Consider the following 18,339-nt stretch of genomic DNA (forward strand, 5'->3'; position numbering starts at 1 on the left):
ATATCCATGCTCTCATGTGACAGTAGCTTGCTCGCATACACGTCAAGACTATAACCATTTTGTGGATCACGTATACCTACTATCTGAAGTTTTTAAGGTATACGAATTTGAGTTCCCCCCATAGGTAATGACAAAGACCCTGATGAGGTTCAAGATTGGCTTTCGATTATACCAAATCTGAGTTTATTGAGGGAGCATGGTCATCCAAAATCCAATCAAATTCATTGCAATATGGATATTCGAGAAATGTCTAGACAATACAAAAGATGTGGGCATTGTAGAAACCAAGGACACACTAGAAAAACATGTTCACTTCTGTTGTCATCAAGTAACAATTGATGAGGAAATGATGTAGTTGTTTATCAATTAATAATTATTGTACTTTAATTTGCATTTACTTCAAGTCAATGTTATTCGATAACCGCTAATGAAGATTAAAAAAATGATACAATTATACGAGATTGGACGTTGGCGTTATATTAATAAATAACTGATATTAACGATACAATAAGTATTAAATGGTAAATTATAACCAAATTACAATAACTAATATTAAATGGTAATAAACAAAATTAAGCAAAATAAATTAACAAAAAGTCCAACAAATTTATCAAAATAAATTAAAATAAAACCAACCATATTAACGAATTAAAGTAAGTATTAAATGATAAATAATTAAAAAAATTACAATAAAAAGTCCAATAAATAACTACAATAAAAAGTACTAAATACAAATATAATAAAAAACAAAATCTATCGATGCCTGCGACGCGAATGTGTTCCGCAGGGCGGTGGTTGTCAGTCTCGAGGAGGATTTCTTCATATCACTGGTTGTGACTCATCGCTTTCATCATCATCATTATCATCGTCATCCTCATCCTCGTCCTTGTCCTGAGCAGCTAAATTTTGTTGATGAGGAGTTGATGACGATGAAGCACCTCCATAGAATAAGGATCCTGGAGGTGTATGACTGACTATCTCATCGGCCTGCGAAAAGTGGGAAAACTCATAAAACCCAGACATCGCTGAGTGTGAAAACTGTACAGGAGGTGTCTGTGTTGCGGCCATGGGTGATGAGGCTAAACCCACCAAATATTCAGCATATGAACCCCAAGTCAGATCTACAAACATAGACCATAATAGCCTCAAGGAGCGGTCATAAAACTCTATGAAGGTGACGGCGACGGGGTCATAAAACCAGGTGAAGGCGACGGCGACATCTGGTAATGGAAAGGTGGTGACAGCATCATATATGGTTGCGGTATGTAAGTCGCTGCAGACGGTGGCTGCTGTGAAGGTCCTGCTGGTGCAGCTGAGGAAGCACCTGCTCTCCGTCCACGAGTCGGGGGACGATGGTGCTGTGTCGGTGAGCGTCTCTATCGACGTCGTGGAAAGGTTCGCCCTCGTACATCCTTTGGGAAGAAGAAACGGTTTCTCGTTTCTGTTGAACCACTCATAATAATCATCACCAACCGTCAAGTCATCAACATAAATGGGCTCTCTACGAGGAAGGCGCCGATGTCGATCCTCCCACAACACGACCCACTCATGATGCCTCACCAGCCAATCTGTATCGGTCTTGCCGCGTCTATCTGTAGCATGCAAGTCGTCCATATTGCGAGGTGCTTCCGGAATTAGTTGAAAACAACCAAATTGTCTGAGCACGCGATCAATGGAGTGCCACTCGACGGTCGCATAACATATCAAAGGGACAATCGCCATCCAAACATCTGATGGGTCATTCAACTCAGGTGGGATCACCGTCCTCACATCATCATTAGAATATGACACTCATTCAAACTAAAAAATATATATATAATTTTTATCAAAATAATAATCTAATTATATAACTATAATTTAAATCGATTTTTAAACATTTAAATTCATACCTGTGTGCCAGCCTTCTGATCGATGAGCACCCTAATTTTTTTCTAAATCATCAGGTAGCTCCTGATGATTTTTCCTATCAGTAGACCACCTATTCAAAAAAAAATTATTATACACTATATAAAATGATTAATATACGAAATCATTTTTATAATTACCTCAAGAGTAGCGGAAATACGAATAGGTTCTTCACAACGGGACATAAAAAGGGCAATCGATACCATGCCCAAGACTGTAGTAGGAGGAGACATCCGCCGATAGCATTTCTCCTGTAGTCAGTGGCTTGACACATCTCCCTGTACAATAAAGCCAAAATTACCGAGCCCCAACTGAGTGATCCGGCCAGACGAAAGTCGACAAGATGTCGCAACCACCTACAGTGAACTTGGTTGCGCGATTTGTCCGGCATCAACAACCCTCCTATCAGCTGCAGTATGCATGCCCGTGCATACATTTTAACTTCATCATCTGACGCGTCCTCGCTCAACTCCCGAAAATTGGCATCTAACCAATTTAACGGTATACGACCACCGTTAAAACTTTCCGGGACACGTCCTAGATTATTCCGACACAAAGCATTCTAGGAACCCTGCGCGATCACCGATATCACATCTCCATCCACCGAAAGCCCCAGGTGCATAGCAACATCCTCAAGTGTAATCGTGCACTCTCCGTACGGAAAATGGAATGTGTGGGTCTCCGGTCTCCACCGCTCTACTAAGGCAGAAATAAGGTATGGTTCTATCTTATAGTGACCCTGATATCTACCTATGTAACCGAATCCAGCCTCTACTAAATACGGCAAGACACGGCTAGGTATCACTAACTTAAGATTCCTAATAAATAGATCTAATACACGATCTTTCTTATAAATTAAATAATTAAAAAAATTAATTCTTAATTTAATAATCATGCATTAAATAAATCAACAAATAATTACTAATGATTTAAATTAAATTAAAACATTAAAATGTTATCGTATCAGCAAAGTGTCGAGATATATGATTTCCATCTAAGCGAAGTAGACCGTCTTCCATCTTATATCTGCAAAAAATAATTAAATAAAATATTAAATAAATTAAATACTTAAATAAATTAAATACAAAATATTAAAAATATAATAAAATATACCATAGAGATTATAAGAGTATTTGAGAGAAGTTAAGAGAAGTTAAGAAAATTTGGTGTGATGAAAGTGATTGAGGATGTGAGTATTTATAGAGAGGGATTGAGGTGTGAAATGTCGGGGTAGGTGGGTAATTATACTCGGTGGCGTGCCTTACTGACACGTGACAAATTCTGGGGTAAGACGCGGCTCCTGTACCGCGCTATACCCCTGTACACACGTGTATATTATGTCAGCATAAGACGCTTTTCAGAAGTCACATCTTTCTATAAAAAAGTATTAAATTAAAAAATATAATTTAAACGATGTCTAATAAAAAAATACATTATTCAACGGTGATATATCGATAAAATAACTCGAAAGGCTTGGGTGTCCACTTGCCCGCACTGAGTGCACCCCCGAACCTCAGTCTGGGTTTATCAGAGTATTTGAATGTTCAAAAAGAGCTTTTAACTTTGCCTTTGCCTTTCTTCGACGGCTCTCTTTATTGCCCCCCACCCTTTTCCCGGGCCGTTGTCACGCTCCCCGTTTTAACTCTTCAGCTAACCATTTTCCCTTTCTTTTCTTTCTTTTTCAATAAAAAATTATCAAATTTTCTTCATCTGCTGCTGTCCAAGATCTCGCCTTTTCATTTTCTTGCTTCCTAGCCCCCAAATGTGTGATCTATGTTTCTGGGTTTTTTGTTCTTAGTTAAATGAGTGAAAATGGAGATTTCTGGGCAACGGATGCTGAAGATTTCCAGCTTCCCTTCTGATATCGGCTTCACTGATTTTGAGCTATCTTCAGATGCTCCTTCTTCCTCGAGTGGTCCGCTGTTCTCTTTTTATTTCTTATTTATAATATTTTTACGCATTTTGGAAGTAAATTTTCAGTTTGGGTTGGGGTATCCGAGGCAAAAGTATGCTTTTTTTTTTTTTGAATTTTTAGTTGCTTTATTATGTAAAAAAAAATCTACTTTTTGCTTTTCTATTTTGAAAATTGAATTTAGCCGAAACAGTTTCATTATTTAAGCTTTTTTCCCCTCCCGTTACTGGTACTTGGCTGCCTTCCTACATTTTCTTAGTTACCAAACGCAAATTTTTCCCCTCGATTTCCCCCAATTTTTGTTGCTTTCTTCTTTGGTTTATAAAGAGTTAAACGTTAAGCTTTTAATCTGCTATATTCCGTTCACTCTCATTCTTGTAGAATTATCTTAATTTTTCTTTCATTATTTCTCTACCTCACATGCATTTTCTTTCCTCTATGTCCTGTCTTCTACTCTTTGATTATGCTTTCAAAGTTAGCATTTTTCTCATGAACCCTTTTCTAACTTTTTTCTATGGTCCTATCAACATGATTTTGCCTCTCTTTTTCTTGGGTTATGATAAGTTCTGATTGCATTTCTTAGCTCGAGTTGCTTTTACTTTTTTAAAATAAAAAATGTTTAGGCGTTTTCCCCCAGGTAGAATTTTGTTTATGGGTTTGTCGTATGCATTTTTTTTATGAGAATAGTTCTCAAGTCTTTTTGTGATATGTTGATTTCATAAGCTTTTGAAACTTAGCTTCTAAAATAATTTTAAGCCTGCCCCTCACTTTACTCCTAGAACATCCTAATGCTTCTATATGATTTTTTCCCCAGGAAACAGGCAGCTTCAAAAACAGAGAAAAGTCCCAAATTTGGCATTTGATTCCAGTTCATGCCTTAATGATACTAGAGACCAGGATCAGGTGCGCTGGTTTCATTGTTTCCGTGATTTTACAGTACGATTTACAGTTAGATACTCTGCGGCTTTAGATTCTCCTGAGTATTTATTTTAATGCAAAATATGGTTCTGGTTGTTGTAGTTAATGTTTGATTTCGATTGGAGATCGTAGAAGAAATCAACTGGAACCCCAATGAAGAAGTTGTTAGCACGAGAGATGTCGAAAGAAAATGAATCTAGAAAACGATCATCAAGTGTTATAGCAAGATTAATGGGCCTTGATCAGTTACCACCTCAACGTTATGGCCACAAGCAGCAGAAACAGACTGACAGTAGTCAAGGGAAAGTTCAAAAGGGTGGTTCATTCTATAGTCAGCAGTCTTCTAGGAAAAGCTCAATGGAGGAGCTGGAGTTTAAAGACGTTTTTGAAGATTTAGATGCATCTAAAATTGAGAGTGGTGATTACTCTTCACAAGGAACTGCAAACTCGAAGCTTTCTGATGCTGAGGTTGCCTTTATCCAGCAGAAGTTTATGGAGGCTAAACGACTTTCAACTGATGAAAAGTTGCAGGATTCCGAGGAATTCAATGATGCCCTTGAGGTGCTAAACTCAAACACGGATCTTCTGCTGAAATTCCTTGAGCAACCAGATTTGTTATTCGAAAAGCATTTGCATGATCTACAAGGTGTGTCACCTCAGTCCCATTGTGGTCGAATATCAGTCTTGAAATCGTCACACACACTGAATAATGATGATGGTCGATTACATCGTGGAGCAGGGAAAGATACTCGATTGAAGCACCACAGTAAACCTCCTAAAGGGCTTCAAGAAGAACTTTTCAACTGCTCATATGGGAGATATGTTGCTTGCCCCATGTTACCTAAGTTTCAGTTAGATGAGAAAAGTGGGCCAGCAATTCTACCCACAAGAATTGTTGTCTTGAAACCAAATCTGGGGAAGTCGCAGAATTCCATGAGAACTGCTTCATCATCTTGTTCTTCTCATCATTCTCATTTAGGCAACCCGGAAATTTTGGGTATTGAAAACAGTGAGGCAGAAACATCGCTCAAGAAAAGGTTTCACCACGATATCGGGTTTTCAAGGCATAATTCTAGAGAGTCGAGGGAAATGGCAAAGGTGATTACAAGGCAAATAAAAAATAGCTTTATCAATGGATCAATGAAAACTTCAACATCCAGGGTTAGAGGATATGCAGGGGATGAGAGTTCATGTGATGTATCAGGCTCCGAATCTGCAAATGATTTGGATGTACCAACAGTGTCCCACAGGGATAAAGTTGGCTGGAATAAGCGACATAGGAGGCCATCATCCTGTTATACTGAATCATTCATTAGTAGGGAGGCTAAAAAGCGACTATCTGAGAGGTGGAAATTAACACATGCATCTCAAGGGCTGCAGATGGTTTGTAAGGGCAGTACATTGGGTGAAATGCTTGCGATCTCGGATATGGAAATGAGCCCAGCAGATTATAGTGGCCTTGTTGGTGAGGAAGGATGCAGTGAGATTGGTAATCATGCTGGGCCAAGAGTGTGGAATGAGCCATTAGGCATTAGCAGTAGGGATGGTTGGAAAGATGGATGTCTCGGTAGTCTTTCAAGATCACGATCTGTACCGGCTTCTGTTACCGACTTTGGAAGTCCTAGAATAAGCAGTCTCCATGGAAGTCTACATAGAGATAAGTATGTGATTCCAAAAGAGGGATTCAAGCGGGACAGAAACAAAGCAGTAAAAGGCAATTTTAATCAGTGGGAAGCTCCATTACCTAGCAACCGAAGATTCCGTGTTAAGAAATCTCAAATTTTGAGTAGCAGTTGTAGTAGTAAAAAGGAAAATACTGACACTTCGCCAGATTTTAACATCACCACACATCAAGTACTACAAAATTTCCAAGGGGATAACCAATCTGAAAACAACCTTATGTTCTCGGGAGAATCTGCTAGTACTGCCATGGATTCAAGTTCAATTCTTCAAAACGCATTGGACATTAATGATCAGAAAAAGGCTGTGTTATCGAAATCTTCCCACATGGAATTATCCACTCCTGCAAATTCTGATGTTTCTAGTGGTGATGCAAATAACTCCGAGGTATTTGTTTTTTGATCGAATGGTGTTTTAGCTTACATGTTTAGAAATATGATTGGTTGTTAGTAGGGATATTTGACAAACCTAATACATGGTTTAACAAATGAATCTCTCTTGCAATTATCTCCAGGAACCATCAGAGGCACCATCTAAGCAAGCCCCATTGCATTGCCCTGTATCAGAATTAGGATCTCGAGCAAGCTCTAAGGAGGGAGATCAACCAAGTCCGGTTTCAGTTATAGAAGCCCCTTTCACTGATGATTTATCATCTGGTTCTGAATGCTTTGAGAGTGTTGGTGTTCACCTCCATGGTAATTTAGTGGCTGTTTTAGCTTCATTACTTTTATGTTTTACTGTTCCTTTCGATTAGAAAAGACAAGTCTCTTTTTAGTTTTCTGAGCTTTTTAATCAGATTCTAGTACTAAGGGACAATAAAGGTATGGAATCATATGCTGTCTTTCTACACCTAAGTGAATGGACTTTCTCTATGATTTAAATCTATATGTTTAATGCATGACTCTTATAAGTTAATAAAATTATGCTATCAATCTGTGTTTCGTTTCACATTTCTTGTGATTCCATCTATTCTGTTTAATCTTTTAGTTATTTTTATATTTTTAGGCCTTCGGATGCAACTTCAACTATTAAAACTAGAAACCGAGGCATATGAAGAAGGAACGGTGCTTCTTTCTAGTGATGATGACAGTGATCAATTACCCGTTCAGTCTGCCGAGGAAAAAGGGACAGCAATGGCCGAAAAGAATTTGGAGTCTATGTACATAGTTGACGTCTTGTTTGATTCTGGAATCAATGGAGCCGACCTCGATACTTTCTTAGCGACATGGCATTCCCCGGATTGTCCCGTGAATCCTATAGTTTTCCAAGAACTGGAGAAAAAATATCATAACCTAAATTCTTGTTCAAGGGCTGAAAGGAGGCTGATGTTTGACGCGATCAATTCAAGTCTACTGGAGATGTATCAACAATTTATGGACCAATACCCATGGATAAAGCCCGTAAGAAAAATTATCCCAGAGTGGAACATACAAGAGCTCGAAGACGGCCTGCACAGATGTCTGGTAAGCAAAAACAAGAAACTGGACATGGATGCTGGGGAATGTGAATGGTTAAACTTGAGGGGTGATATCGATGCAATAGGTAAGGAGATCGAGAGATTGCTGGTAGATGAACTAATAGCTGAGGTAGTGCATGGCTAAGTTAGATGATAGTTTGGATTTAGAGATTGCAGCTTGTAAAAATGATTGGAATATGATCATTTCATGACTCTATAAATAAATTCTAAATCTTTACAGTGGCAAGAATAATAAAAAAGGTATAAATTCTAAATCTACCTACCCTCTGCACCATTTTGGTTGAATCCCTTGAATTACGGTAAGTTATCGAGTAAATAGAAAGATGAGAGCTGAGCAGTAATGAGTTGATGCTCTGGTTATATTAACTCATTTTGGGCTTCATCGGTACTTGTTAAAAAACCTTCAATGTAGTTTATAGATACATGTATCCATAAGTGATGAACATTGTTTGAGTTACTTCATCCAATTTCTTTTGCTAAATAACTGTTTAATTTAAATTATAAAAATATACACTCCTTTCCTATATTATTCACTTCCAAAAATTCAAAATTTCTAAACTTTAGTTTTGATTATTTTAAATATTTTAAACAAATAAATTTTATAAAATATGTATCTAAAAATTACTTAATAAAATATTTTTTTCATATTTTTATCAATAATAAATTTTAAATAATGATGAGTCAAAGTTAAAAAAAATGAGACAAAAATTAACCATGGATAGAATGAGTGTTTTTTACAATTTATTTATGAGCAAATTTCAAAATATATAATTCTTAGAAGTGAAGTTAAACTTTGTTTGCTTCCTGCCTAGTTAGGTTTGTTTGTGTAATGTAAATAAAATAACAATTTTAATTTACGTAATTATTGAGAATTTGGAGACAATTAAGGCCCTTCCTGTGATTTTTTAAAAACACTTTTAATATATAAAAAAACTTGTTTCAACCGCAAAATCAATGCAAAACGAGTAAAAAAATGAAAAAAAAATTATGGTGAAAACATCAATTTCAAATCAACCGCAAAAACTATGATTTCTAGTTTTTTCATTTTCAATTTTTGTTTGGAATCAAATTATAATTTTACACTTACTAATGCATAGGTTCCACTCAATTATGTATTTATATTTTATTTTAATAATTTAATACTACAATCCTTACAAAATTATTTATTTTAATTAATTAAAGTAAATAATATTCATGATTTATATATTAAAATATTAATAGTGAGTTATTATAAAATATATTTTATTATAATTATATTTTTTATTTATACTTTTTATATTTTATTATAGTTTAAATTGATATATTCATATTTAATAATAATTTCTTTTAAATTTATTTATAATACATATTTTTATTTTTGAATAGTTAAAAGGACAAATATATCATTTAAATTATGTTATTTTATATTTTAAATGAGTGATTGTAGTTGAATTGGAATAATTAAACACTCCATCTCGTTATGAAATGAAATTAATGAGAGATAACATAGCTTCTAGTTTAATAAATTCACTTTAATTTGCAAGCACTAACGTATTTTTTTGTAATATTCTTTTTGTCAAAACAAGTATTTAAATTATTATTTCGTAATAATTTTATATCAACATGTTAAAAAGTACTGATAATATATTTTTCTTAATAAAATATTTCATTTATAAAAATATTATTAATGAGTTATCTTAAAATATTTTTAAAATTTTTAATTTAATATATCATATTTTTAATTTTTTGCTAAAAGTATGTGTCTAAAGTTTTTTCAGTTACACTTTTAGGTACATGCTGTTAAAAAAACAGTTAAGTGACATGTGTCACGTCTTGATTTTTAAAAAATATTTTTTAAATATTATTTTAGGGGTGTTTGACAAACAATTGATAGCTGATAGCTAGTAGCTAATTTCAGTACCTAGTTTGACCAATTGATTTGATTAGCTGATTTCAGAAACTGATTTGATAAATTGTTTATATAAAAGTGTTTGCTAAAATTTAGCTGATAGATTATAGTTGATATGAGTAAAATGAAAAATAAAGGTATGATACATTTAGTTGTTAAGTACATATATGTTTTATATTACTTTAGTCTTTATTGTGGTGAAATTACTCGGATAAAATACTTTTGGCAAGGAATTAAAATTTTCTTAAGAAAATTAATGAATATTTTTAAAAATTCTGAATATATTTTTTAAATTTAATATTTACAAATATTAACATTTGAGATTGATACATACTATTAACTTATTATAAAACATCAACGTTAAATTTTTTTAACTTTCATGTTTTTCTATATTTTCTTAACTAAAATATATTTAAGAATCTACAATTAAAAAATAGAATAATAAAATAAAATTTCAGCTTAAATATATTAGGATGAAAGTTATTTCATTATATTAGGTTTTATGGTAAGGATGTAATTATGGAAAAAAAAATGAGGTCAAATATGTTATTTAACATCTTATTTTGTAATCAGCTCTTCCAAATCGCTGGATTTTTCATCGTTTTCATTTCCAGCTTATTTTGCATAATAAACTCTTTCAATAAGATATTTACCAAATACTAAAATTAGAAGGTCTAACTACCAACTAACTATTTATGCTCAAAAAGCTAAAAGATATTCAAAAAATTGTTTTCCAAACACCCTCTTATTTTTTTTAAAAAAATATATGGATATAAAACGTGTCGCTTAACGATTTTTTTAACGGTAGGTGTCTAAAAATGTAATGGATAAAACTTTAGGCACATATTTTTAACGAAAAAAAATTTATGTGCTAAAACGTTCTTTGAGGCATTCTTTAAGCACTTATTTTTATATTAAGCCAAATAAAAATAATAATATAAAAATATATTATTATAATTATTCTTACATATATAAGAGATAAATATAATATTATATTGAACCAGATTGAATTTATTTATTTTATCATAAACTAAAATTCGTACTAAACTCAAACTTTCAAAATCAAATATTAATCTGATTGATCAGATCGAAAAGTCTAAGTGAATGAAATATCAATCTAAGATAATAATTTACTGGATATAATAATATTATTAGATATTATTTATTTATTAGTTAATATGTTTTGGTATAACCACTGGTATATGATCTATTGATCGATTAATCCGGATCGGGTACTGTAGAGGTAAGGACGATCCTCCCAACCCAGTTTACTTCATTCGCAATCTCCAGGATTCAAATCTCAGACCTTACCTAAGAGATCTAGTGTTTCATACCACTATATCTAAATATTGCCCCACTTTTAATTCCCCATGTTTGTATAATGTTGACATCACGTTAGTCTTACCATTGATAGTACTTGTACATTTTATCTCCAACTTTATCATAAATATAGTAGTTGGTTTTCTTGTGGTTTTTTTTTTTTGATTTCATAAATTTTCTTCTCTTTTTATTTTGAATTCTCTTATTCTTGAATCAATTAATTCTAAAATCAATAATTATATTTTGATTTAATTTATAATTACTAATTAAATTAGATTTTATTATTCTAGTGATTAAAGATTTTTTTTGTAGTTAGTTTTTTTAATAAAATATTTATTTAAGGTGAGAATTCTTAATTTTTATTCATAAGAATTCTTGGTAACCGGATATTTGACTCTATAAAAAATTATGTTTTAACATTTAGGGTTATGTGAGAGAAAATTATTTTAGAGAGATAATTATTTTTGGGATCTCTGTAATTTTTAGGGTTTATGTTGCAAAGATAGTTTTGTAAGGATGTTGAAAGAGTGTTTTGGGGATATACCAAGTTTTGCTTTTTATATTGGGTTTTGGGATACATGTGATATATGTATTTGTACTTTTTGTGTTCTCTACGTTTATAATGAATTATTGTTCATTTCTCCCGTGGAGGTAGGTAATGTCAAACAACGTTAAATATTGTCTTTGTATATAACTTATTTTATGTTGATATCGCTTTGGTTATTTTCTTCCTCTTAAATTTTTAACAAGCATTATCATAGCTATGGTTCGGGATATGGAGTTTTGAAGGAATTTGTTATTGCAAATTTTGTTAGCGGTTTTGAAGACATGAAATTTGAATTTTTTACAATGAGTTTTTAGTTGTAGAAGAGTAATTCTCAATTGATTCATTGATACTTTAATGGATATTGTGTAAGAATTGAAGTTGTTGAAGATTTGATAACGGTGCTTCAATGGATATGAGAATTACATAAAGATTGAAGTTGTTGAAGACTTGAAGACATTTTTTATGAAATTTTGGTCAAATGAGAGATTTGTTATATTTTGACCTAAATTATAATAATAATTAAGTTAGATTTTATTATAATTCTAGTGGTTGAAGATATTTTTTGTAATTAAATTTATTTAACAAAGTAGATAACTTTATTACAGTAGTTTTATTTTATTTTATTTTATTTCTTTTGTAATCAAGTATATATACCTATAAATTGATATTAAGGATAAGAGTCAAACATCAACATCAAACTTTTCTTTCTCCGTATCGTCTTTTATTTTCTTCCTTTGTATTTGTGAAAATTTTCTCATTTATTCGTGGTTTTTCTCTTTTCGGTTTTTACATAAATCTTTGTGTTCTTTGTTTTTCTTTTTTATTGTATTTATTTGTTTGTCGATAATCGTTTTGATATTATAACAAATTGGTATCAGAGTTTCGGGTTCAAGATTATGGCAACTATGAAATATGATATTATGCTATTGGATCGAAACACTATGTTCTCACAATGGCATGTGAAGATTTGGGATGTCCTTGCACAGTTGACTTGCGAAAAGGTTTAAAAAGAAGACATCGATAAATTGGATGAATGAAGAAAAACGTATGGATCATAAGGCCCTATCTAAGATCCGTTTACACTCATCAAATCAAATATTGCAGGATGTGTTGGAAAAAAAAGGTTACTTCTTTACGGGTAAAATTGGAGCAACTATGCATGCAAAAAATTGATCAGTAAGTTACACTTAAAGTAGTGTCTTTATTCGCTCAAATTGGCAGAAGATTCGTCTCTTGAAGAACACCTAACCATATTTAAGGAAACTATCTCTGATCTAGAGACTTTAGAAGTGAAGTATGACCAAGAAGACTTAGGATCGACCCTTCTATGTTTGCTGTCTTTTTCCTACTCATCTTTCAAAGACATAATATTGTACAATCACGAAACACCAACTCTTGAAGAAATGTACAATGGACTGAACATGTTTGACAAGATAAACCATCTAATATCTTGTTTTGAGCCCTAAGCAATGGGTCTTGTGGTGTATGGATTGACTAGCTCATATCGTGGAAGAAAAGGCAGGCGTTCTTTTAGTAGTATAGGAAGAAACATGTCAAATTCTTCCAACCGAGGAAAAACTTGTCACTTTTTAAAAAATAAAGGTCATGTTAAAGTAGAGTGTTACAATACTGTTAGGATTTTCGGAAGCTCGAATCGACAACCGGAACGGTTTGCAAAGAGGGGTCGGAACGGTTTTGTGTTTAGAGAGTAAGGAGATTGAAAGATAGAGAATTACACAGCGATTTATAGTGGTTTGACTTTCTCAATTAAAGTCTACGTCCACTACCTTAGCTCCTCACCAAGGATTTTTCAACAAATTCACTAATTTGTTCTTTCTTTTGAGGATAAAGAGTAACCTTACAAACTCCCTAGTTTTTCTGGGCTAAACTAGAACCTTTCCCTAGCTTTTACACGGGATTAGCTAGGAACTTTCCCCTTTACAAAAGGATAAGAAATATAAACAAGAAAACCACTCTAAGGTAGGTGTTTACAAGATTGAGCTCACAAGAACAAAATATATACAAGAGAAAGATGAAATAAGAATGAAAAACTCTTCTCTTGTGTTTGATTGCTTGGATAGTTGTTCTATTGCATCTTCAAGTGTCCTTAGCTTGTATTTATAGCTTGGAATGCGTTTGAAGTCATATCTAGACGTTGGGGATGTTTTGGAGCCGTTTAGGAATGATTTTTCTGCAAAAATAGGCTGCCCAGAATGGGGGGAATCGGTACCCCTTCATAGGGAATCGATACCCCTTCATAATATTCAAATATTATGACCGTTGGGCTGATAGGCTGATAAACAGTGAGGGAATCGGTACCCTCAAGGGGGGAATCGGTTCCCTCCGAGTAATCTGTTATTTCTCGGAGCCAAACCATATAGGGGGAATCTGTACCCCCTGGGGGGAATCTGTACCCCTGGACAATCTGATTTTTCTTGAAACCCTTTAAAAAGAAAATATTTTTGGCTCGATTAAGGCTCGAAATATTTTGTAAAATTGTTTTAAAATAGTTTAAGTATAAAACACAATTTTACACTTTAGTAAGGATTAAAATGAATTTTGAAAGACTTGGAGTAATATTTTGATATTCGAATAATTATATCGAATATACTTAGAAAATCATTTGCAAAATCTTAAAATTCATTTGTTATATCGAAACATCAAAATGTTTTCAACAATCTCCCCCTTTTTGATATAACAAAACATTTGAGTAATTTTAAGATTTTGAATTCAAGTTTGAAATTACTCCCCCTTACTTTAACACTTCTCCCCTTTAAAACACCTTAACACTTCTCCCCCTTTTTGTTAAATCAAAAAGACTCTAATCTTTTAAAGTTCAAAATAACTTTGGAGAGTAAGTAGTAAATTTGACATTTTAAAAATCATTTGAAAAAAAAATCAAAGCTCCCCTTTAATAAATGCATTCCAAATAAAATTTAGCTTTAAGAACAAGACACTTAAACAAAATTGAATTTCAACAAAGAATAACAAACATGTTAGTAGCACATGAAATTAAATATATCCAAGACTAAAATACTTTATGCAATACCAATTGTTGAAATTTGATATCAATACCAATTGTTAAAATTAAGTGCATATGCATAAAGTTTTTCAAAAATGTTATGCATTTGAAAATTTTGATATCAATTGTTAGAGAGATATCAATTGCATTTAAACCACATGCATAAACATTCAAATTTAGGTAAAAAATTTTAAAATTTGTAAAATCAAAGTATTTGAAAAATTGATATCAATTGTTAGAGAGATATCAATTGCATTAAAACCAATTTTGACCAAAAATTTATTATGATGAACTAAAAATTCTTAAAAATTAATATAACTTTAAAATGTTCATCATAATCATATTTTCAACATACATGAGATTAAAAAAATGATGCATAATCATTTAAAAATAAAACTCATGCATGCTTAAAATCAAATGAGCAACCAAATAACCAAAATTAAAAGTATTAAGCTTAGAGGTTACCCATTCCTTTTTCATGTGTGGCTAGAGCATCTTGAATATCATCACTCTTATCACCATTTCTCCCACACACCTACAAGAGACATTTAAGTAGATTTTGGTATCCAAATTGCTTTGGATCCTTGGACGTTAGTTTCAATGCCCCTTGTTCCTTTTGGAACCCATACTTGCCTAATTTTAAAACGTTTTCCTTTCTTCAAAGGACAAGTATGTCCAAATAACCATGATAATGACAATGTGAGCATATTGTCATTATTGAACTAAATGAATCATTTAAAATGATTTCTTTTTCTTTTGTTAAGCATTCAAGCTTAACTTTTAAATCAAAATTTTGTTTTTCAAAACTATCAATTTTTATTTTTGAAAGCTCTAAATCCTTTTTCAAAATTTCATTTTGGCTTTCAAAATCTATTTTTGTTTTCAAAAGAAAATCGTTTTCAATTTTAAATTTTGAAATCATTTTCTTATATTTGGAGTTCATGGTCTCAAACTCTGAATATAACCTATTAAAAGCATCTTGCAACTCATCAAATGTATGTGAATTAAATTCATTTGAGTTAGAAGATACCTCAGGCTCTTCATAAGCCATTAGAGACACCACCTTTTTTTGGTTCTTCTTTCTTATTTCCATGGATTTCCTCGAGCTTATTCCAAAGCTCCTTGGCACTTGAACATGAAGAAACCCCTTCATAGATTTCAGGATCAAATGCATAAAACAACATGTGCATGGCCTTGGCATTAAGTTGAGCTTTCTTCTGTTCTTTGTCACTCCGCTTCTTCTCCTTCTTCTTTGGAGAAGAGTAGCCATTCTCGATTATCTCCCATACATCAAGATCATTGGATTGGATGAATACCTTCATTAATTTCTTCCAATGATGATAGTTGTCTCCATTGAAGTATGGAGGCTTGTCCGTTGGTAGGGAGTCTTCCATATGGAACGAGCCGGAGGTGGAAGCCATCTTCTCGATTGTGTTAGGAATTGATAGAGCTTCTTCGAAGACCGTCTCAAGGTGGTTAAACCTTCTTAACGAGTTAGACTCTGATGCCAATTGTTAGGATTTTCGGAAGCTCGAATCGACAACCGGAACGGTTTGTAAAGAGGGGTCGGAACGGTTTTGTGTTTAGGGAGTAAGGAGATTGAAAGATAGAGAATTACACAGCGATTTATAGTGGTTCGACTTTCTCAATCAAAGTCTACGCCCACTACCTTATCTCCTCACCAAGGATTTTCCAACAATTCACTAATTTGTTCTTTCTTTTGAGGATAAAGAGTAACCTTACAAACTCCCTAGTTTTTCCGGGCTAAACTAGAACCTTTCCCTAGCTTTTACACGGGATTAGCTAGAACCTTTCCCCTTTACAAAAGGATAAGAAATGTAAACAAGATTGAGCTAACAAGAACAAAATATATACAAGAGAAAGATGAAATAAGAATGAAAAACTCTTCTCTTGTGTTTGATTGCTTGGATAGTTGTTCTATTGCATCTTCAAGTGTCCTTAGCTTGTATTTATAGCTTGGAATGTGTTTGAAGTCATATCTAGCCGTTGGGGATGTTTTGGAGCCGTTTAGGAATGATTCTTCTACAAAAATAGGATGCCCAGAATGGGGGGGAATCGGTACCCCTTCATAGGGAATCGATACCCCATCATAATATTCAAATATTATGACCGTTGGGCTGATGAACAGTGAGGGAATCGGTACCCTCAAGGGGGAATCGGTTCCCTCCGAGTAATCTGTTATTTCTCGGAGCCAAACCATGCAGGGGGAATCTGTACCCCTGGGGGGGAATTTGTTCCCGGGGAATCGATACCCCCTGGGGGGAATCTGTACCCCCTGGACAATATGATTTTTCTTGAAACCCTTTAAAAAGAAAGTATTTTTGGCTCGATTAAGGCTCGAAATATTTTATAAAATTGTTTTAAAATAGTTTAAGTATAAAACACAATTTTACACTTTAGTAAGGATTAAAATGAATTTTGAAAGACTTGGAGTAATATTTTGATATTCTAATAATTATATCGAATATAGTTAGAAAATCATTTGCAAAATCTTAAAATTCATTTGTTATATCGAAACATCAAAATGTTTTCAAAAAATACAAAATAAATCAAAAGACAAGCTACAAAGCAGAACTCTTAATTGTGATTGGCAACAACTTTATAACTATTGATGAGTGAATACTTGTCTTTGGTAGTAGTTTTTATATGAGTCATAAGCGTGACTAGTTTGTGATGTATTAAGTTGTATCCACAAGTGATATATTTTTAGAAAATAATGTCTCTCGTAAAGTCACAAGTATTGGCATAATCAAGATTAAGATGTTTGATGGGATTGTTCGAATACTTGGTAATGTGAGATATGTTCCAGATTTGAGCAGAAATCTAATTTCGTTAGGTACCCTAGATTCAAAAGGGTAAAAATTCTCCAATGAAGGTGGATCTATGAAAAATTACTAGGGCTCTCTTATTATGATGAAATGAAAGAGAAAGATTGTCAAGTTTTATGTTCTACAGGGTTAACCAATTTTAGATAATATGGTTGATGTTTCTTCCTCCTTATCAAACAACGTTGTTACTGGTAAAAATATTTTGACTAAATTAAGCAAAAGACTATTTTTAGTTGAAAACGATAACCATGGGTAGAACAATTATATGAAGCAGAAAAGAGTTCAATTTATGGGCATAACAAAATTGAAGATAGAATTATCATTGATGATCGGGATCGTATTATGCATGACATTGCTCGTAGTGATACATTTGTGAGCAAAGTTGGCACTTATGATAACCATGTCGATGTGAAGACTAAATCCAAGCTTAGAAAAAGCTTAGATTCAGTCGGTATCAATTATTGAAGATTACCCCTTGGAGGGGTGTGGTAGAAGAGGTGGAAAACTTGTTCATTGAAGTGATGAATTATTTTTGTTGAGTTTGGGTGCCTCATCGAATTTGAGTGTTTTATCTCGAATCTTTTGTACTTTCAGAATTCATGTCAATGTGAATATTTGTTAAAGTTTAACTCGAATTCAAAGTGACACAATTTAATTGGTAAAGTAAAAAATCAAGTTTGATTAAAAGTGGAGAATTTTATTAAAGTAGTTTGTACATTATTTAGTTTTCATTGTAATCAAGTATGTATCTCTATAATTAGATACTAAGGGTAGGGGTTATATATCGAGTTTTTTTATCTGCAATTTTCTCTTGTATTTTT

At 33.0% G+C, this 18,339-nt stretch overlaps 1 protein-coding gene across 3 annotated transcripts; it reads left to right on the forward strand.

Moving 5' to 3' along the window:
• Positions 1–3,428: 3,428 nt before the first annotated feature.
• On the forward strand, positions 3,429–8,072 carry LOC120126047. Of its 3 annotated transcripts, none has more exons than XM_039144347.1 (5): positions 3,429–3,820; positions 4,632–4,720; positions 4,838–6,802; positions 6,930–7,110; positions 7,421–8,072. In XM_039144347.1, the coding sequence occupies exons 3-5, from the start codon at positions 4,889–4,891 to the stop codon at positions 8,014–8,016; spliced, it is 2,691 nt and encodes an 896-aa protein (XP_039000278.1). In that variant the 5' UTR covers positions 3,429–3,820; positions 4,632–4,720; positions 4,838–4,888; the 3' UTR covers positions 8,017–8,072. The 3 variants fall into 3 exon arrangements, with proteins under 3 accessions (XP_039000278.1, XP_039000277.1, XP_039000276.1); XM_039144346.1 differs by having other exon boundaries at positions 4,639–4,720; XM_039144345.1 differs by lacking the exon at positions 3,429–3,820 and having other exon boundaries at positions 4,488–4,720.
• Positions 8,073–18,339: the final 10,267 nt, after the last annotated feature.

The sequence above is a fragment of the Hibiscus syriacus genome, unplaced genomic scaffold, assembly GCF_006381635.1.
Source record: "Hibiscus syriacus cultivar Baekdansim isolate YM2019G1 unplaced genomic scaffold, ASM638163v2 tig00110450_pilon, whole genome shotgun sequence".
NCBI classification, from domain to species: Eukaryota; Viridiplantae; Streptophyta; class Magnoliopsida; order Malvales; family Malvaceae; genus Hibiscus; species Hibiscus syriacus.